This window comes from Eimeria acervulina, genomic scaffold (genome assembly GCF_000499425.1).
Source record: "Eimeria acervulina Houghton genomic scaffold, Eah_scaff489, whole genome shotgun sequence".
NCBI lineage: Eukaryota > Apicomplexa > Conoidasida > Eucoccidiorida > Eimeriidae > Eimeria > Eimeria acervulina.
In genome coordinates, this window is record NW_013549769.1 from 1 (window position 1) to 21,806 (window position 21,806).

Here is a 21,806-nt window from a genome sequence, read left to right on the forward strand (position 1 = left end):
TATATATATATATATATATATACAGATGCAATGCAGAAAAAGGTCTCCTAGAAGGCGTTGTTTGCTAGGGTTTAGTGTTTAGGGTTTAGTGTTGAGGGTTTAGGGTTTAGGGTTTGTGAGGCTCACCGGACGCGTTTTGCTGCTGCAGGGCAGTAGCTGCATGCAAGCCCCAAAGAAAAGAGGCCTTGAAAAAGAACGTCAACGCGAGAGAGAGATTCTTCTTGCAGCAGCCACGAGACACACTTCCCCCAAGCCTGAGGTGTACACGCAGACACCCTAAACCCTAAACCCTAAACCCTAAACCCTAATGTCTAGAAAAGCGAAACGAGGCTTGGAGCTGTGGCGCAGAGACAACGCATGCTGCTGCTGGTGCTGCTGCTGTTGCTTGTAGCAGCAGCAACACGCGCGCATGCAGCAGCAGCCACAGGCGTGCAGTATACGCAACAGCAACTGCAGCAGCAGCAGCATGCGTACATGGAGCAGCAAGCAGCAGCACGGATACATGCATGCGGCAGCAGCAACAGCAGCACCAAGAGCAGCATCAACATCAAAAGCAGCAGAACTAAAAGCAGCAGCAGCACCACCACCAAAAGCAGCAGCAGCAGCAGCAGCAGCACCAAAAGCAGCAGCAGCAACAACAGCAGCAGCAGCAGCAGGAGCATCGGTCTGACTTCAGGTCTTTGCTTGCTGAAGAGCTGGCTGTTGCTTGGCTGTTTGCGTTGGTAGTTTGCGAGAAGTGCAAATCCGTTTTCTAAAACCAGAGGGTCAGTGTAGTGCAGCAGCATGCGATCATATGCTGCAGCTAAGAGCCCTTTGGAGTGTACATACACCTCAGCAACGCTAGGAACTGCTAAAGGAATAAACCTTAAAGCCCCTAAAGACCAGCAAACAAAACTGCTCTCTTTATACACTCCTTCTGAACAGCTCAGAGCTTCAATCGCCAACTCAGGAACCCCGCAACTTGCCCAACGCTGAACACAACACAATCAACCCTAAACCCTAAACCCTAAACCCTAAACCCTAAACCCTAAGCAAGACAAAATACGTCTTGAACCGTTAACCCTTGACCCAAAATCTTAATCCATAAAACGGAGTATGTATGTATACCTTCTACACCCTAAACCCTATGGCTTCCAAACCCTAAACCCTAAACCCTAAACCCTAAACCCTTAACCCCAATATGATCGAACCTGTGCGAATTCATCTCCATCAAGGCTGGTGGCGAATACAAGCCTCCATACGAGTGTCATGAATTCAGCTAGAAGTCTTAATTCTTTTATTGCTGCTTCATACTGTTCTCGTGTTACATTTATTACTTCAGGTGCTGTCCCTAGCTTCTGCTGCAGCAGCATCGGCAGCTGCTGCTGCAGCTTAGAGCAGGCGCGCTTAAATGCAGCCATCTGTCCATTGCCTTGGGGCTTCGTAGTGGGTTCAGGTGATGCATTTGCTGCTCCTGCTGCAGGTGCTGGTGCTGCCTCGGTTGCTGCTGCTGGTGCAGCAGGTGCTGGTGCTGCTTCTCCTGCTCCTGCTGCTGGTGCTGCTTCAGTTGCTGCTGCATCTTCTGCAGCAGGAGTTGCTGCTGCGTGTTCTTCTGGCGTGTTTGCGGGTGTAGGTGTGGGGAGAGGAGCATCTGCTGATGCTGGTGCTGCTGCTGCTTCTGGTGCTGCTGCTGCTGCTGCATCTTGGGGTGTATGCACAGCTTCTTCTACTGCTGCTGCTCCCTTCAGAATCGGCTGCTGCTGCGGTGTTGCGGGGCCCCCATTGCAGTTGCTGTTTAAAACTGCCTCTGGGGTTGGTGCAGGGGTAGGAGGCTCCTGAACATCAGTCCAGCTCTGTTCTTGCTGCTGCTGCTGCTGCTCTTGCTGCTGCTGGTTGTCTGCTGCTGGTGCATCCTGCAGCACGTGCATCAGTGGTATGTCTTTTTGGAGTTTCTTCGCTTTACTAAAATATTTCTTCAGCACTTTGGCTGTTACTTCGATGCCCTGAGGTGTACATACACCAGAAAAGAAGAAATGCATTTATTGAGGCTTCTCGATTCGCAGACACGCGATCATACATACATAGATATATACATATATATATATATATATGCTTATATATGTATATATATATATATTTGTATATACAACTAAGTACAATATCACTTATTAGGCATTATTAATGATCGTTTTTTGCGTTATTTAGGATTTGAATTCTTCGTTTTTTTTAGAGTTTAGGGTTTAGGGTTTAGGGTTTAGGGTTTGGAGTGTACCCCGAGCTCGAGTAGACGTTCAGACGCCTCTTTAGCCATGCAAAGATGAACAATAATTGCAAGAGAAGAAACACAGAGCTGCACTTCATCAGGGGTTTGGCTTAAAGGACGGAGACAAATTTCTAAAGCCTTCGCTTCTAAGAGAATGCTCCGCGTCTGTAGCAACACAAACAAAGCAAAGAAAAGATAAATAAATAAATAAATAAATATATAATTGAATATTTATATATATATGTGTGTGTGTGTAGAAGATATGAGTAAGTTAGTATATATTGGGCATATGTATGATATAGGTATATGTATAAATATGTATATATATATATATATATATATTATTTGTATATATACATATATATATAAATCAGCAGAGGGAGAGAAAAGAAAGAGAAGAAGATGCAGGACAAAGAAATGAGAATGTAGATGAAGGGTACAACAATAAACAGCAACAAATACAAAAAAAAGAAAAGCAAAAGAAAAGAAAAGACAAGACAAGAAAAGAAAAGAAAAAGAAACAGAAGAGAAAAAAAAGAAACAAAAAGAAAAAGAAAAAAGAATAGAAAAAGAAAAGAAAAAGAAAAAGAAAAGAAAATAAAAGAAGAAGACAGAAAAAAGAAAAAGAAAAAGAAAAGAAAAGAAAAGAAAAAGAAAAAGAAAAGAAAGAAGAGAGAAAGAAAGACATTAATAAGCAGCACTCAATGCAACATAGACAGACGAAGGAGACATTCACAGAGACACACAAACAAATAAACAATAAAACAACAAACAAACAAACAGAGAGACAGACACAGAGAAATACAGAGACAGAGAAAAAAGAAAAAGACAGACAGAAAGAAAGACAGAGACAGAGAGAAGGAGACAGAGACAGAGAGAAAGATGTATATATATATATATAGAGAGAGAGAGAGAGAGAAAGATATATATATATATATATATATACATATATATAAATACATATATATATAAAGACACAGAGACAGAGAGATATATCGGCATACAGAGAAAAAGACAGGCCCATAGGCACACCGCTGGAGCGACAGAGACAGCGACAGCAGCAACAACAACAACAACAGCAGCAGCAGCAACAGCAGCAGCAGCAGAAGAAGAAGAACGTACAGGCTGTTGTCTTTCGACTGGGTCTAAGGTAACGAGCACAACTTCGAGGTCGTGCAGCCACTGCATAGCTTCTTGAGGAGAAGAAGCACCGCTGATTTTCATCAGCATCCAGAGAGATTTAAGTTGTTGTGGTGAAGGAGTTTCTTTATTGATAAGTTCTGTATGGGGTATTTGATAAGCATCTTTGTTGCTGCTGTCTTTGCTTTCTTCTGCTTTTCTCTCTGCTGCTGCAGCATCTATAGCGGTGTGCAGAGGGCCGCACACTGCTTGTCCCTTAGTCTCTGCTACATCTAGACATGCTGCTGAATCTGCTTCTTTAATAGCATCGCTTGCTATACAATGAGGGCCCCCAGGGGCCCCCAAGGCGTCTGCCTCTCTAGGACTAAGAAGCCCTGGTGTTGCAGTGCGGGGGGTTATTGCTGCTTTTAACGAAGAAGCACCTCTTTTTATCTTTTCATAGCCGCTCGCAATGCTCTGACGAGGAGAAGAGAAGGTCTTTAGCTCAGGTTTAAGAGAAACAAGACGCAAACGAAGCCCTGGGAGCTTGCCGCTGTTGCTGCTGTCGTTGTTTTTGCTGTTGCTGCTGCTGCCTTCGCAGCCGCCTAAAGCACCGGAGGGGGGAATCTCTGCTGCAGGCTCAGCTGCAGCAGCAGGTGCTGCTGCATCAATAAAAGAATCGTTCTCTACAGGTACTGCAACGGAAGGTACAGCAGCAGCACCAGCAGCATTAGAGCTGCCTCGCTGATAGGCTCCAAGGGTAGAAGGCTTGCACCCCATGGCTGCGGAGTTGAGGGAGAATTCAATAAAGGAAGCGGCAATAAAGTCAAAATTCTCTGATAATAGGGATAAACAAAAGAAAAATAGATGCGGAACAATAAGCTGCGCTAGATGGGGGTGTACGTACAGCTGGGCGATGCAGCAGCAGGCGGCTGCGGTTGAGGCTTCAAGAAAGAAGAAGAAAGAGAGGGGATTTGTTCTTTATAAGGGTTTATTAGGGCTAATAAAAACAGCATATACAGAATGTTTCTTCTTCTCTTTAGCATAAGATACACAGTGGGAGCAACTTTGAGGCAGCTGAGGTGTATCGACAGCTGACTCACCGCTACAGGCCAATGGGCAGCGAGTTGCGGGCGCCCTCATAGGCTTTCCTCAGTTCTGCTCTCTTAGAAGCAAAACCTTTCATTTTAAATGTTTTTCTATGTTATTTTATCTTTAAAAACCTTTAAAAGCACTATAAAATAAATATATTACACCCATTTAGACCAGCAGACGAAGGAGAGAGCCCGCACACCGCTGCCGACTGCAACACCGCAGCTGCACCATAAGCTGCATCTTTTTAATCTTTTTTCAAGTTATTCTTCTTTAAATAATCCACTTTAAAATTTAAATTTAAAAATTAATACCTTTTTAAATCCTTTAACGCAGAGGCCTCCACCGACTGCAGCACCCAACACACACAGCCGCTGGCGGCCAGCGGTAGAGCCGCTAGGCATCGCTTATTGTACGAATTTGAAGGAAAAAACTATTAATTTTATTTCCTACTTTTATTCCAATTGAAAATTTAAATTTAAATAGACGCACAACATACATCTTAAGCTGCTGGTTGATGATGCAGACAGACTATGGGCAGGAGGAGCGATGCAACTGTTGTTGCGATTGAAGCACTCGAGGTGTATGTACAGCTGAAGACTTGCTTTAAATGCAGATAATCAGTATTTAATAATTATTTTGGATCAACAAAAAGAGATGAAGCAGGGGGCAGAGAGAAACATAACCCTAGCCTTCATATTTCTGGCAGTTGGTGCTGCAGCAGCAAAACCAAACAGTGCGAATCATATCCTTGCTCCTTAAGCCATTTATATTGCTGCTGTTGCTGCTGTTGCTGCTGTTGCTGCTGTTGCTGCGCTGTTCGCCCGGCATGCGCCCTGCTGCTCCTTTCTTTGCTGCCATGCGTGGATATACAATAGTCGTAATTTGTAGTCCCCTACTGCTGCTGCTACTGCCGCTGGTATTGTTGCTGTTGCTGTTGCTGCAGCAGCAGCAGCTGCTGCTGCTGTTAGTTCTACGGATGTTAGGTTTACTTTCACTTTCAGCAGCACTTCTTGAAATATCAGAGCAGCAGACAGTCTTCCTCGCGTTCTTCATTTCTGGTTTTGTTTTATTTATGTCTTTCTCTCTTTTCTTTTTTAAATCTTCTTTATCTTTTATTTTAGTAACTCTCTTATTTGGTGGCTCTGCTGTGCTGTCTGTACAGCCGAGCGGCACTTCATTAATGATTGAACAGTTGAGGTGCGTATAATAGTAATTGAATCAGAAAAGAAAATAAATACAAGAAAAATCTTCTGCATCTCGATAGGGAGTTCTTTATATCTAAACCAAATTTACTGCATTTATTACATTTGCTGTTCATTATCTTATTATTTGTTATATTTCTCGAGATGTTACTCTGCTGTCTGTACACCTCGTAGAAGATTCTCCTTTTCGCTATTTATATTAACTGCAGGGCTTTCTTCTGTTCTCGCCGTTGTTTGTCAACAGGAGAAGGTGCAACTTTATTTAATTTAGAAAAACTTATATAAATGTATATGTATATACAGATGTGCATATATATATGTATATATATATGTATGTGTATATATATGTATATACATATGTATATGTATATATATGTATATATATATAGATATCTATGTTAGGTGGTATGTCATAAGTACAACGTACAACGCTATAAATATAATGAAGTAGAAGCATTTACTAACATATATATATGTATATATATGCATAAATATATGCATATTACTCATATCCAGAGCGTCTCCTTAATTGCTCTGGTCTAGAGGGAACTCATCGCAGTGTACCTCCACTAACTCCAAGCGCTGCTGCAGCAGCACCAGGAGTTGTGCTGCAGCTGCGGCTCCAGCTGCTGCTGCTGCAGCGCCTGTAGTTCTGCTGCAGTAGCTGCAGCGACTGCTGCACCACTTGCCTTGCATTCAGCTGCAGATTTGAAGTGCACATTAAGTGAAGAGAGGCATTACTGAGTGTTTAATAACTCTGAATAAATTCTCAGGTATATGGACAGCTGAACCCTAGAAGAACTGCAGAGACACCGCAGTAATTCTCGTTGCTGTGTACAGCAACAAGCTCACAGAAACGGCAGGGCTTTTGAATATATTTGCATTAAATGCAATAGATATAAATGTATATTTAAACAATATAGTTGAAGTAATATAAATGCGGTACCGGCAGGGTTCGAACCTGCGACCTTGTGGTTAACAGCCACACGCTCTAACCTGCTGAGCTACGGAACCTTCGGCAGTTTGCTAAACTTTGTTTTGAAATAAATATATTTTATTTAAATGTTTGTTTAAAGCATTTGTAGACATTTAAGTAATTATATTTAAATAGCTCCTGCTGGTTACGAGTTAAAGTCAGAATAAAAGGTAAGTGCATGCATGCATGCACGCGTGCAATAATACAAACCCTAATATATGCATGCAGACCTCCGTGTCTCCATTTACTTTAATAATAATAAGAATATTATTATTATTATTATTATTAATATTAAGTGAGTATAAAAGCTACAGGAGACCAATGGTCACGCTGCATGCAAAAGAAGCTCCTATGGATCGCGCCCCACAGCCTTCTTCATTTGTTTGTTTTATTGTGTTTCCTTCGTACTTCTTTTTGTATTATACTTGCAGCAAAAGTAATATATTTAAATGCAATAAATTACATTTAATAGCCGCAAGAACATGATTTGTTCTCCTGTCTTTTCTTCTCTGCACAGGCCCCCATCGGCATGCAGCCTATAGGTGCCAGCCATAGTAAGCCTTCGAGCAAAATATTATCTAAATAGATCTACTGCAGCCTCTTCCTCGTAAATGTTATTAATAAACCTTTTCAATTTTCTTTTTAGATGAAAAAAGGAGATTGTCTCCCCCTTAACTATTCGTGCACTTGTGTGCAGACAGACAGAGGCATTTGATAGAGCTTTGCTGTAACTGTAGCAGCAACCAACGATAATATTATTATAGCCATCATATATAAATAAATCTCTTAAATAATATTTTAATATTATATTATTCATTCTACTTATTGCAAAATAAGGCCAGCGAGAATGGCATACGGTTCCGTAGCTCAGCAGGTTAGAGCGTGTGGCTGTTAACCACAAGGTCGCAGGTTCGAACCCTGCCGGTACCGCATTTATATCGTATATTTAATATTAATTAATTAATAACTTTATATTGTTTATTCTGCTTAATTATAGACTCTTTAGCAGTACTTACACTTCCCTGCGTTTATATGCAAACAGGTAACACCCACAAAACAAACAATTAAACATTGTAAACAATATTATTCTGAAGAGTATTCTAATAGCATTATAGAGAAGCAACAAAGAAAATATAAGAATATAGGTTAAATGTGTATCTATATTTCCTAATATATATACACTATCGGTACCGGCAGGGATCGAACCTGCGACCTTGTGGTTAACAGCCACACGCTCTAACCTGCTGAGCTACGGAACCTTCGACAGTTTGCTAAACTTTGTTTTGAAATAAATATATTTTATTTAAATTATATTTAAATGCTGACGCTTATAGTTCATTGATTTCTTCTGCTTGCTTTTTCTAACCCTCTATCCTTCTTATCTACGATACCCACATCAAAAACCTCTTTGTATGTCCTTATATATATATATATATATATATGTATATATATATATATGCTTGCATCATGCATGCACTGATGCTTTTTTCTTTGCCTCTTCGAACAGGGGGTGGCTGGGGCTGTCTGTCGGTGTTGGTGTGGGGCCTTCCTCTGGTGCTTCTCAGCTCAAACTGTAAACCCTAGACCCTAAACACTAAACCCTTAATAAGTAGAACTACCTAACAGCCACCCTAAACCCTAAACCCTTAATAATAAGTAGAATTACATTAACAAGAATGCCAGAAAAAACGCAGAGAGCAACACCAACAATGATAGAAAAAACAAAAAAAAAACAAACTCCTTTTCCTAAGGCAGACGGCACGCCTTCGCACTTAGGGCCTCCAAACCAGCAGAGGGGCCCACAGGGGCCCCTTAAGGACCGTTGGAGGCGCATCAGGGGCTTCCATAGGCCCGTTAGGGGCTCCCAGGGGCCCCTAAGGGGCCCCCAGGGGGCCCCAAGAGAGCCCCTAAGGAGCCCCCAGGGACCCTTAATCAGCCCCTAAGGGTCCCCCAGGGGGCCCTCATCAGCCTCTAAGGAGCCCCCAGGGGGCCCTCATCAGCCCCTAAGGGGCCCCCAGGGGGCCCTCATAAGTCTCTAAGGGGCCCCCCTAGAGACCCGTAAGAGCGCCCACAGGACTGGTGGGGGCCCCCAATGATCGGGTAGGGGCCCCTAGCTGCAGCACTCTACCTGTGGGGCTTGAGGCATCTGCTGCAGCTAACAGCTCCCGTAGCATTTCGCATGCAGCAGCAGAGTGCAACAAACGCCGAGGGGGCGCCTTACCTCCTTCTTCCTTTCGGTGTCTCTTCCGTGCTCGCCAGGTACTATAACTCTCATCTACAAATAAAACAGGAACTGCTGCTGCTGCTGCTGCTGCTGTTCCTGCTGCTGCTGCTGTTCCTGCTGCTGCTGCTGCTGCTGCTGCTGCCTGTTGCTGCAGTTTCCACCCCAAAGAGAGGTGGCGAGACACCCGACGAGTTTGGAAGCTGCGTAAACAGAATGACAGCAGCAGCAGCTGCAGCAGCAGCATTAGCCTTACCCCACAAGAGAAGGATGCATCAGCGACGGCAGCAGCATCAGCAGCAGCAACGCAAGCCATTACACAGGCAGCAGCAGCAAGACGCCGAGCAGAAAAGCAGGGCATTGAACATACCGCAAGTGGGGAGGGAGACAGGGGTTTAGAGGAAGCCCCAGGAGCAGCACATCTGCTGGCTGCAGCAGCAGATGCTGCTGCAGCAGCTGCAGCAACGAAGGGAGGCCCCGGCCATGCGTCAGCACCTTTAGAGGGGAGACAGTAAACATGCGCGAGATATCAGTATGCAAAAGGAGGGACTCTTGTGCTACTGCAGCTTCCTGCTGCAGCAGCAACTGCTGCTGCTGCTGCTGCTGCTGCAGTGGGAAGTGCAGCGCAGCAGCACCGGCAGCTGCTGCTGCCCCCGCGTGCCTCAACTGATGCCGCCGCACAGCAGCAGCAATGCCTGTTTTTGCTGCCCCCACATCAATAGACAAAACCGTGCTGCACTGCAGCAGCAAATAACGAACACTAGAGCTATCTAACGAATGCAGCTGCTGCTGCTGCCGCTGCAGCTGCTGGTGCTGCTGCTTCAGCCCTGCAGCCTGATCCTTGTGACAGGGAGCCTTCAGCGCGTCTTGAAGCTTCTCATGCTGTTGCTGCTGCTGCTGTTGCTGCTGCTGCTGCTGCTGGTTTGCGGCCTCAGAGTTGAACCACTCTACTGGAGGATCACTCCACGCGTTGCGGGAGGCGTAGCTTGCTGCTGCTTCTGCTGCTGGTGTTGCAGCAGCTGCTGCTGCTGCTGCTGGAATGTCCCCTGCGATCCTCGAAGCAGACAAGCGGAAACAGCAACAGAAGCAGCAGCACCACAGCCAAACTGCTCCGACTAGAAGCCACCACAGGCAGCAAATACGCATTTGGGCGCAGGCATCCTTTGACTTCCGCAGCAGCAGCTGCTGCTGCTGTTGCTGCCGCTGCTGCTGCTGTTGCTGCTGCTGTTGCTGTTGCTGTTGCTGCTGTTGCTGCTGCTGCTGTTGCTGCTGCTGCTGTTGCTGCTTTTGCTGCTGTTGCTGCCATTGCTGCTGCCACTGTTGTTGTTGTGCTGCAACCCGCTACTACTCGAGCCCTGTTCTGCTGCTGCTGCTGTTGCTGCGAGTGCCCCTTGGCTTGGTGGTTGATATTATTTCTGTTCAAGACATTATCAAAGGCATTAATACACAAAAGAGATAAATATAAAAAGATATAAACACAGACTTTTGCACATCTCTTGCAGTGTATTCAGCGCCTGGTTTTTGTGTTGTACTGCGCAGACACCACAACGGCTCTGAACGGGGACGTTTAGAGAAGAAATCTGCAGAAATAAAATAAGTATTATATTTGAAAATATAAATTATATTACTTTAAGCAATAAATATATTCATACAATTTAAATAAAAGGCTGGGGCTGGGTGCGGCTGAGGCGCAGACCCACTGCATGTTTTACCTTTCAAAGAAAATAGGGTTTCAATATCTTTTAAGGTTTTTTATTTAATTATTTAAAATAATTTAAAGAATATTTAATCAGTTTAATTATAAATGCAGAGTGTATACGGAGTATATTATTATAATGAATAGCCAAACAGCATCTTCAGCTTTAATAAGGAGGCAGCAGCAGCAGCTCTCTTGTATATTGTCGCTGCAGATTTAAATTGGTACTAAAATAGTATTAAGGTTTATAAGAAAATAATAATAGAACTTTAACTCTTATAAAGGCCCCCGCATGCAGCAGCAGCAGCAGCAGCAACGCAAGACCGGCGGAGCTGCTGGGGGGCCCCCAGGCTCGATGGCTGCTGCTGCTGCTAGCAGCAGCAGCAGCCCCTCTCAACCCTTGGGGCTCTTGTCTTTAATTTAATTTAATTTAATTTATTTATTCCCTTTTAAGATGTTTATGGTGTACAGACATAACACAACAAGAACTATACGTGCTGCTACAACTTGCTGCAGCAAAGCAGGAGGGCCCAGCCTGCTGGGGGGCCCCAGGCAGAGGCTAGAGGGGGGCCCCCAAGGAGACATCTCTTACTTGCTGCTGTCTTCTTCTTTATTTAGAGTATGCAGACAGCAGTGTCTCTTTTAATTCATGTTCGCTCTTCCGCATAGCAGCAGCAGACTCAGCAGCAGCAGCTGCCGAGACAGCAGCAACAGCAGCAGCAGCAACAGCAGCAGCAAGGGTGTCCTGAGCATCAGAATGAACAGCAGCAGCGGCTGCAGGTGCAGCAGATTGACAGACAATATCTGCTGAGTTAAAGGCAGGTAGAGGGGGGCCCCTCTCTGGCTTCTGAGTCCTGGGGGCCCCCCCCCTTTGTATGGATTTGTTTCTTTGCAGCCCCCTTATCTGCATTTTTTATAGTTGAATCTTTTTTCTTTTTCTCTCTTTCTTCGTTGCCTTCATGCCTTCTGATTCCATTGGGGGCCCCCTCATTTCGGGGTCTATACCCTCGGAGGCCCCTAATCAGGAGGGGCCCCCCACCGCAGGGGGGCCCCCAAGGGGCCCCTTGGGGGCCCCCCTGGGGGCCCCCCTGCCCCGTATGGTTGTGAGGCCGCCATGTAGAGGAGAACTTTTGCTTCCTTATGGTCGCTCGAGACAGCCAAAGGAATATCTTTTTCTTAAATCTGTGATAAAGCCGAAGCAAACTGCAGCAGATATCAATAGGGGGGCCCTCGCAGCCCTACATACACATAGCGTAGGGGCCCCCAATGCGGGGCCCCCAGATGATGCTTATAGGGGTCCTCATCAGCGAATAGAACCATCAGATGAGACCAAAGGGCACGGAGAACCAACGGGCGCTCGAGGCATAGGCAGCGGCAGTGCTGCTGCTGCTGCTGCTGCTGCTGCTGTTGCTGCACCATCATCCTCAAGACACACACCTGCAGCAACAGCACCTACAACAGCAGCACCTGCAGCAGCAGCAGGAGGTCGCCGCATGACCCTTTCGGAGACAGCAGCAGCAGTGGGGCACGGGCTGCCTCTTCGCAGCAGCGCTGCTCAGCAGCAGCAGCAGCAGCAGCAGCAGCAGGGGATGCATTCGCTGCCTACACAAAGAGTAAACCAGCTGGACGCGTTGCGAGTAAACAATGAGATTGTGCTGCTGCTGCAGGACATGCTGCTGCAGTGTACACGTACTGCTGCTCCATGGCTGCAGCAGCGGCAGCAGGAACTGCAGCTGCTGCTGCACCTCTTCCTTTGGGGTGTATCGACAGCTCGAGATAAACCCACACCAGGAGATTTGCTGCAGAATGTTAAGTACTATGGCGGCGAGCAGCTGCAGCAGCAGCAGTTGGAGCAACAGCAACAGCGGCTGCAGCAGCTGCAGCAAGACCCTACTGCAGCTCCTGCTGCAGTGCAGCAGCAGCAGCGTGTGCTTCTGCATTTGATGCTGAAGCAACAGCATTCGCTGCTGCAGCAGCAGCCGCTTCCCTGGAAGCACAAGTTAGGGCTGCTGGTGCTTCACGTGCTGCTGCCCTATGCTTACCAGCTGCTGCGGCAGCAGCTACACCGCAAGAGGCAGCAGCAGCAAGCAGCAATAGAGCAGCGAATACGACGCTACAACGTTGCTCAAGCCCTCCGCCGGCAGCGCATGCAGCAGCAGCAACAGAAGCAGCAGCAGCAGCAGCTGAGGGAACACGCAACGGAGCAGGAGAAGGGGGAGCTGAAGCAACAGGAGCAGCAGCAGCAGCAGCAGCAGCAGCAGCAGCTGCAGCAGCAGCAGCAGCAGCTGCGTTTGCTGGAGAGTGCTACTGGGGAGTCTGTGACGCGTTTAACTGCTGCTGAGCTTTGGCTGGAGTGTATGTACAGGTGGTGCATGTGCGTGGATTTCTTTCTTTCTTTGCTGCAGTTTGTATTTTTTTTTAAGTTTCTGCTGCAAGGCAAATACCGTAGTGTAGGTGAGTGGCTGCTGGGGCTGCAGATGAGACATATTCACCCTTCTCTTCGTCGTTCTTTGTCTTTTGAATTAATGCAGCAGCAGCTCTACTGGCTCAGTGTCTCTCAAGTGCTGCTGCTGCTGCTGCCCCACATCGATCTGCTGCTGCTGCGCCGCATGCTGCGCCTCCGCCTCCTCTCTCCTGCTCGTAGAGCAGCAGCTAAGTCCCTGCAGCAACTCAAGCTGCTTCTCCTCAGGCAGCAGCAGCAGCAGCAGCATCAACTGCAGCAGCGCGACGCCGAATCAGAGGAGAAAGGCCTCGCTGCTGCTGCTGCTGTGCTGCCCTTGGGCATAGGGCAGCGGGGTGTGCTGCTGCTGCGCAGCACGAAGCAACATGCAAAGAAACTCCTACAAGACGTGGGGCTGCTGCCGCATCCATTGGTGATAGAAGAGCAGCAGCAGCAGAAGCAGCAGCAGCAGCAGCAGCAGCAGCAGCAGCAAGGAGTGGAGCCACCGGAAGTGGAACTTGAGCTCGAGGTGAGCAGCAAGACTTCACAGCAGATTATATATTTTTTCTGTCTCCTTCTTCTGTCTCTTTTCCTCTGCTTTGTTTGTTGTTATACTTGCAGTGGTGGCTGATTGTTTATCCCTTTCTTATCTGTCCCCTCTCCGTTCTTCGTGCTGCAGTAGTTTGTTGCTGCGGGGTTCAGCTGCTGCCTCCTCTCCCTGCAGGAGCAGCAGAAAGGCTGCAGCTCGACTAGGCTCGTGGTTTCTCTCTCTTGTGTCTCCTGTCTCTTGCAGCAGTCTCCAATGAAACCATCAACAGCAGCAGAAACACCAACAGCAGCAGCAGCAACAACAACAACAGAGCAACTGTCCCCTGCAGCAACTCCACTCCCCCTGTCTCCTCCCCGTCCCACCCCTCCCCCTGTCGACAAACAGCAGCAGCAGCAGCAGCAGCAGTGTGTATTTTGCAGCAAAGAGCCACTGCTTCCTTTCCGCAGCAGCAACTGTGCTCATATATTTTGTTATTGGTGCGCTGCCTCTCAGCCTGAACACCGCCCTGGGGGCCCCTGGGGGCCCCTAGAGGCTGAAGAAGGAGACCCTCAGCTGCGCTGCCCTAGGTGTGCAGCGACGATAGGCACGCTGCTGTGGGGGGGTTAATATTAAAACAAAACAAGAGAAAATAACAGCTAAATTAATGCATGCAAGCGCAATGCATGCAAACACAATACGCGCATTTACAGAAAAAAAACTATACGCATCACAACCAACTGCATGCCACAAGCCAGAGAAGAATGCTTGCATATATTTATTTTTTATGTATATTCATATACACATGATATATAGACAGGGAGAGAGGAAGGCAGAGAGAATGTTATTATATATATATATATATGTAGCGGAGATCGCACTGTAAGGTATGGCTGTCTACGAAAGCTAGTAAGGGCTGCAGAAGGGTGGTAGCAGCAGCTATGCAGGAGCAGCTTCGCCTTTGGTGTGTGCACTCGATAGACCACTTAGCAGCAGCAGCAGCAAACCAGCAGCAGCCGCAAACCAGTAGCAGCAGCAGCGGCAAACCAGTAGCAGCAGCAGAACAGCAGCAGCAACTGAAGCAATAAAGGAACTAGCGGAACTAGCGGAGAGTTTCTGCCGCAGGTGTCTTGATTCTTTGCAGGGCCGTGAGGAGGCCTCTGCTGAATTCATTTGCTGCCTCTTTGCTGCAGCATCTGCCAATCAAAGCTCTAAAAAGAATGATAGTTTTACTACAAAAGCAGAAGGCCCATCAGTGGGGCCTTATGGTGTCTCCATCTACACAGGAGACAAAGAGAGAAAAAGAGAGGTGGCAAACAGACAGCGAGGGGCCTTACTCCCCTCTCCAACCGCCCACGCTGGAAAATAAATCCTTTTATTTCTTTTATTGTGTTGGTTTTGTTTTGTTTTGTTTGTTTTGTTTGTTTGTTTGTTTGTTGGTTTAGAGACTATTGCTGCGAAAATAGACCTTTTTGCTGCTGCTTAGCGAACCATACTAAGTTGAAGTCCTGCTGATATAAACAAACAGACAACGCAAAGAAACATAAAAACAATATCAGCAAACGACAAAGGAGAGACAAACTGTCGTCGGACCTTTGCAGGAAGAGACCCAATAAACATCACCATTGGCAGCGTGCAGCAGGCTACAGAAGCGCAGAGTATGCATATACATATTTATGCATATATGAATGCATGCATACATACATAAATACATTTGTATGTATATTCATGTACATCTGCACACACGCATATATATATATATATATATATATATATATATATATATGAGACCGCCTTCTGGTGCTGCCTCACCTCTTCAGGCACAACAACAGTTGAAAATTCAGATCGGAGGGAGGATCTGAGAGAAGGGGGCATGTGGTAGTGAGAAGGAGAATGCATCATTGTTGTTGTTGCTCCTGTTGGTTTGCCGCTGTAGGGGTTCGACAGCTGGGCGCTGCTGGTGGAGCCCAAAGACATTCGGCTCAGAGGGTCAGCGGGGGCCCCCATGACGCCCCCGTTGCTGCTGCTACTGCTGCTGCTGCCACCGCCGCCGCCGCCGCTAGAGTATGTTACTACAGGACGCAGCGGAACGCCCTGAGTGTCGCCTACCTCCCCGGAACTGCGGCCGTGCTGCAGCGCTGTCACCTATGAAGACAACGCAGGAGGCGAAGCAGCGCCACAGACAGAGTGCTTAAGAAAGAGGATAAATTCGGAATATAATGCATTTCTCTATCGTTCTATCAAAAATTCCCTTTTTCATGTTGTACCCAAGAAAGGCAGCAACAAGAACAACAGCACAGCAGCAATAGAAGCAACGACAGCAACAACAGCAGCAGCAAGGAAGCCTGACTGACATCTGTGCTGCGTCGAGGAAAGTGCAGATTGGGGGGCAGCGTGTACGCTCCTGCAACGGAGGTGCTGCCAAGGGTAAGCTCTCCATAGGCATCCCCTAAGGCAGTATCGGATGCTGTTGAACGCGTGCGCCTGAAGCGCTGATACACTGGCCGAAAGCGACGTCGCCCAGCTGTCCGCCCCAAAGAAGATATCGGAAACATCCCCATAGCAAACGTCACCCGCTTAGACAGACGCTGCTCCACAAGGTCCTGCGTAGCCTGATGCAACAAACAAACATGCATATATATATATAGATATATATTGTAGATAGAATGATATATATGTATACGCATGCATAAACAGTTACGTATGGGCATGGATACTTATGCAATATATATATATATATATATATATATATATAAAGCAAAGACCCTCATATTCCCGGGATTTGCACTGTAGCGCAGGCAATTTTTTGCCTTTCTCATTGCTGCCACCAAGAGAACTATCGAGGTAGAGATAGGCTCTGGTGGTCTATTTGGAAGGTAAACTAGCAAGAAATGTAGTCAGCTAGCTGGTTAGTTAGCTGGCTAGCTGGCTAGCTGGAGGGCTAGCTAGCTAGCTGACAGGTTTAAACCGCTTACGAGGTCGGCCTCTTCGTCATCGATTTCTGGAACTTGTTGGTCTACATATTTGCGGCTGCGAGAACAGCAGAACACGTGGAGACGCAAATGCTGCTGAAGGAGCGAAGACAGTGCTGCCCTTTCTGCTGCTGCGCAGCGGACAGCTCTGCTGCTAAGAGAGCAGCAGCAACAGCTGGTCTTGCTGCTGACTTACAGGTTTCTCATCTCCTGCACGGCCAAGAGGATAATGCAAATTGCCGTCAACCCAAAACCCAACCCGAAAAGTACAAGAGCTCCTGCGCTGAATCCCTGCACTTCGTGAAACTTGGCGAACCCTGAAGAGAAGACGAAAGCAACACGAAGGACAAGAATCATTTACTGCAAAAATATATACACACACTTAGATATGCATATGGCTGTTCTATACGTAAATAACCAATTTGTACATACTTGCACCAGCAAAAATACCTTTTATACACATGCGCATATTATGCATAAATAAAACTATATTGTATGTAGTTTTATTACACAAGTTGGTAAATTTAATTAATGGAAGCCCATAAATGAAGTTATTTATTGGATCCAATTAAATGAATTTAGAAAATGGCTAAGACAACTAAGACGCATCAGCTCCTTCTGAGGTGGAGCAGTTGATAGAACCGATGAATCAGAGCTCCTGAATTTCTACAGCTGAAACGAAGAGCGACTGCAGGTGCTGCCGTCTAAAGAAGGGCTAACAGCAACAGAGAAGCATTAGGCCGCGCAAGAAGAGACAGAGGCAATTCAGAAACAACCACAATAACGAAAAAGAAAAGCAAGAAGTACCTCCGAGAGTGCCAAAGAAAGTCCACACCACGTAATATGTCGGAACAATCGTCGTTGCATCTCCGCGTGCAAGACCCAAGTTCAAGAAGTGGATCTGAGACAAAGGAAAAAGAAGATACGAACCCACCTTCATCCAACCGGCAGCAGGCGATACACAGGGCTCATATGTCACGAAATGAACATGGATGCATGCGTGCATGCAACAGTTCCTGCCTGACGGGGCTGGGCAGCATTCATCTCAGCTTACCTGCATCCAGACGGAGAGGCCCAAGAAGCAGCACACTAAATACGGCTGCGGAGAGAACCAAATGGAGCTCTGAGTTAACCCGTACTGCATGAGCCCATTCGACACAGAACGCCAAAGAAGCACAAAAGATGAACACCGCAGTACCGGTGCATGCGGGGACCACAGAGGACGGGAGGAAACAGCTGCAGTGTTTGTTTCTTCGACTGAGTCGAGACAAACAACAACCAAAAACAAGGCAAACAAACAGCAATAGCAAAGCCCAACTCACGCGCGCGCAGGTCCCGATCTCCTTGACCTCCAAAATGCATTGCGAACCAACGAGGCCAGCAAGGAAGCCGTAGCACAGACCTGAAAACAGCAAACTCTGCTTTTTTGCACATGGGCAAAGGTAGCTCACAATGTAATACAGTAGAGTGCAGGTGCCCAACTCCGAGTAAATACGTCATCTACTACTATAGTATTGCTTCAGTTAGAATTCTAGATGTACTAAATTTTATTCTACCTTGTTAAGGCACTTTGGTTGTTAATGAGGAACTTTACGTTCTGGACAAACCTAACTCAAACTCAAGAACTGCAGTGGCAGGGGGTGCAGTTCGCTGGAGTGAACCCCAAACGAAACAGCACAAGGAGAGGAGATTTGGGAGGCAGCCGTACCAACTAAACGTGGATAGAGTGTCTGCTTCGTTTGGCTTCTTGGACTCAGCATGGACGCAGGCCGCATCTCCTTCGACGAGTGTTCTCTGAGAGGCACCAGCAAACCAGCAACGCACGGCAAGCAAAGATGCAAGCATGCACAGTGCCCCGGTCTACGTATCTGGCTTGCTTGAGCTGCAGCTGCCTAGCTACCTATGGGCCCCATCTTGCGTTGGTGTCTAAGTGTCTTGCGTTTGCTGCGTACTGGGTGGGGGAGCTGTTGTGGGTTATGAGAGCAATATCTCTATCGGACTGCCTGAGGAGCTGCTGTTCCTTTTCTTCGAGCAGCGCAGACTCAACACTGTTGAGATACACCAGAGCTCCAAACCCCAGGCCGCAGCAGAGCCCCAAGAACGCCAAGTACCAGGGGTCCCTCCAGCTGTACAAACCGATGTAGCGGCTGTCAAAGTCGGAGCCCAAGTCTACGAACTCAGTCCGAGGCAATACAGAAGCGCATGCACACAAGAAAACGCCGAACGCGCAGCCACCTGTAAATAGCAACTCTTGAAACCCAAAGGGTTCCTTCAGCACCGTCTGCCAGACGCAATAACGCAAACGCAAAGGAAATGCCTCTTAGAGACAACAATACGCAGGGAGAACAGAGGGAAATATCTGGAAGTAACAATGGACAGGCTACAACAAATCAAAACTGCACCTCACTGGCGAGCTAGCGAAAGAGCTAGCTAGCTAGCTGGTTAGCTAGCTACCTAGGGATGCGGCTAGCCCCAGCTGGCGGTGCGACTACCTAGCAAGAGACCCACCGCTGACGCGACTGCGTTGGCTATGAGTCCGATGGAGTTCATAGGCGAGAGAACACTTGCAGGAGCGAAGCCCAGGGCCACCACATGCATGCAAGCCCCAGCAACATACGCTGCATGCACAACAGACAGCGACAAAATACTTGGTGCTTTTTGCATGCTCCTGCTGCAGTCTTCTCTTTCTACTTCCCTGCGTACCAAATTGAACGCTTGCTTCTAACTAAGAGCAAAGCCATCGCGCATGCAAGCAGCAGCAAGACTGCGTTTTCTTTGCTTCTTCAGCAGCAGAAACAGAAAAACGAACGAACGAGCGCGTGCGACGAGTAAGGAGCCAGGCTCACCAGCAAATCCCCACAGCCACTGCTGATCGCACGACTGGCCGCGGAGGCTATCAATCTCCTCTACACTCAATCCTAATTTCATTAGAGTGCTGCCTCCAGCCATCAGGAGGGAGCCGGAGAGAGTCAAGAAGACCCCCAGGTACAGACTGAGCCGCGGACTCAGTCGCAGGGATGCTTCGATGTCAGCAGCCCAAGCAGAAATGCCACTTAAACGCCGAGTCGGGGCCCTTGGCACCTCTTCTTCTGCGGTGGGCACCGTCCCTACCTCGGGGGTCCCCCGGCCTTGTTCGGGGGCTCCCTCGGGCGTTTCAAATCTCTCCTCGTCAGTGGCCCCATTTCCTTCAAGCCATGCCCCTACAAGCGATTCTTTCGAGGGCTCAGATGCTGCAGCTTCTGCTGCTGATGGGGAGTTGGGGATGAGTAGGAGGAAGAGCAGCAGCAGGAAGAGGGGCCCCCACCAGACGCCGCCGCTCTTCCCCCGCAGCCAACGAAGAAAAGCCCCTCCATGGCCTACAACAGGGGGTGTACTGGCGTTGCTTGCTGCATGCTGCTGAACATCTTGTCTGGAAGGGGAGCTCCTGCTGCTTTTCTCTGGGGCAGGCGTGGGTTTCCACTCGTGCAGTTCTATGGCGTCGGGCTCAGCCTTGCTGCTACTCCTAATACTACTACTGCTGCTGCTGCTGGGTCCGAAGCTGCTAAGGGTTGTAAGGGATCGAGCGATTGTCCCTGGGCCCCTTGAGGAGCGGCCCTGCAGGTGTGTCGTCATACTGAGTGCTTCGATGCCATGAGACAGCCGAGCTTGCCCTAGTTGACTCCGCAAAATGCAAATAAGCTGATGCTTCTGCTTTTGCTGCTGTTGTTGTAGCTGTTGTTGCTGCTGCACTGTAGCAGCGACTGTGCGCGCCGTGACTGACGATGGGCGGCCAGCAGCGTCGGCTTGAGAGTTTCGGCGGCCCCGATATTCAAATTCTTCTCCTTAAAGATGCAAGCACAAGTGCACGCAAGGGCTAGCTAAATATATGTGTAGAGGGAGGCTGTTGCTGCTGGGCAGCGAAGCCTCACCGATTTGACCGCCGAAGGGGCTCCTGCTACGGTTCTCGCTGGTCTAAAGAGTTGCAGCGAGTGGTGTTGGCGGTGAGCTGACAGTTGTGATAAAGAAAAAACCATTAAAATCTGCACTATGATTTCATTTACTTTTTATGTGGTGTAATATGATCAACCCGCAAGGGAGCCCCGAGCCCTGCCCGCCGCCGTGCTGCGCCAACCGACGGCCGAAGCGGACAGCTGCGGTTGTCTTGGGTGGGTTTGTCTGGCCTATGAAAGAGTGAAATAAGGATAAATATGATTCTTTTAAAACATTCACGTTGTTTTGCATCAAATTTGAAAGTGTATTCAGCCGCTCTTGCCCATAAAACACCAACGACAACCCAAGCAGACGCCACGGCCTCTCGCCGCGAGACCGTCGACGGCGAGTACTGCAGCGCACACCACTGGTCTACCCCGTAAATTATCCTGTCTGTACAAACTGTTGCTTTTCTAAAAACAAGAGTATTTGGGGTTTTCTTGTGTGCCCTGATCGGCCATTCCAAGCCGGGGCTGAGGCTTCAGACTCCCAGAGGAGAAATCGCACGAGCCTCCCACCTACAGAGTTCTGCAACAAACAGGTGAAAGGCAAAAGCAAAGTGTCTGCACCTAATAAAAGCAATCAGTGAGGTGAGGCCTAAGTCAGTTCTATTGCTGCATCGCAGGCTCCTTGGAAGCGGCGCCATTAAACCGCCTCCTTGTTAATGGCGTGGAACAGACAAACCTCCCAACAGAGTGCCTTTCAATAGGCAAGTATTTAAGATAAGCGGAGCAAGTGTCTAATCAAAGAATATGTCTCAGCCAGCACATAGCTTTGCGGCCTTAAGTCTGGCCTCGAGATTTAGCTTTGAGTCCTTTTCATAAGCAGCAGGCGCATTCTACAATGGTACATGCACGTCAACCTGTGTGCAGGCGTGTATTTGAGCCCCCTGCCTCGAGTGAATAAGGCACCATATGTGCTTGTTGTTAGCGAACTTTATAAGGCGAAGCCTCAGTTAGCCCGTTAGGCATATTCAAAAGGAGGGAACAAGGCAACAGCCAAGCTGAAGGATGCTCCCCAAGCCCTTAACCTTCACGCAGTTCCACAGGGGCCAAGTTGTTCGAGGGGGCGCAGATCGTCTCCTAGGTGAAGATGCAGTGAGCATTATTCATTCAAAAGTCTGAACTGCATCTGTCATGCCACTCGCTGCCTAGATCTTCGGCCAGCTTCCCATGGCCTCTGGCGCTACAAGCAACTGAGGGGCTAGCTGGCAGCTCCCGGTCGAAGGGACAAAGTACACCATATGCTCCCTCATCAGAAAAGGCTGCGAATAACTTCCTTCCACCTTGCTGGGCTACAAACAAAGAATCAACATAATATATATATATATATATATATATATATATAT

General features: G+C 47.7%; 4 protein-coding genes across 4 annotated transcripts; 1 reads left to right on the plus strand and 3 right to left on the minus strand.

Moving 5' to 3' along the window:
* Positions 1-126: 126 nt before the first annotated feature.
* On the minus strand, positions 127-4,141 carry EAH_00040330 (hypothetical protein, conserved; the record flags this gene model as incomplete). The annotated part of the gene is made up of 5 exons (XM_013395287.1): positions 127-254; positions 672-971; positions 1,191-1,982; positions 2,252-2,407; positions 3,365-4,141. Coding segments are annotated over 5 exons (2,153 nt in total), but the record flags the coding sequence as incomplete, so codon positions are not given.
* Positions 4,142-8,682: 4,541 nt separating this feature from the next.
* Positions 8,683-10,560, minus strand: EAH_00040340 (hypothetical protein, conserved; the record flags this gene model as incomplete). The annotated part of the gene is made up of 3 exons (XM_013395288.1): positions 8,683-9,058; positions 9,226-10,172; positions 10,552-10,560. The coding sequence occupies 3 exons, from the start codon at positions 10,558-10,560 to the stop codon at positions 8,683-8,685; spliced, it is 1,332 nt and encodes a 443-aa protein (XP_013250742.1).
* A 950-nt stretch (positions 10,561-11,510) lies between these two features.
* On the plus strand, positions 11,511-13,744 carry EAH_00040350 (Pex2 / Pex12 amino terminal domain-containing protein, putative; the record flags this gene model as incomplete). The annotated part of the gene is made up of 3 exons (XM_013395289.1): positions 11,511-12,906; positions 12,988-13,520; positions 13,694-13,744. The coding sequence occupies 3 exons, from the start codon at positions 11,511-11,513 to the stop codon at positions 13,742-13,744; spliced, it is 1,980 nt and encodes a 659-aa protein (XP_013250743.1).
* A 1,221-nt stretch (positions 13,745-14,965) lies between these two features.
* On the minus strand, positions 14,966-20,101 carry EAH_00040360 (hypothetical protein, conserved; the record flags this gene model as incomplete). The annotated part of the gene is made up of 12 exons (XM_013395290.1): positions 14,966-15,028; positions 15,330-15,662; positions 15,872-16,129; positions 16,493-16,547; positions 16,686-16,806; positions 17,297-17,390; positions 17,544-17,627; positions 17,812-17,891; positions 18,102-18,139; positions 18,442-18,770; positions 18,998-19,107; positions 19,303-20,101. 12 exons carry the CDS (start codon positions 20,099-20,101, stop codon positions 14,966-14,968), a joined length of 2,364 nt encoding a protein of 787 aa, XP_013250744.1.
* Positions 20,102-21,806: the final 1,705 nt, after the last annotated feature.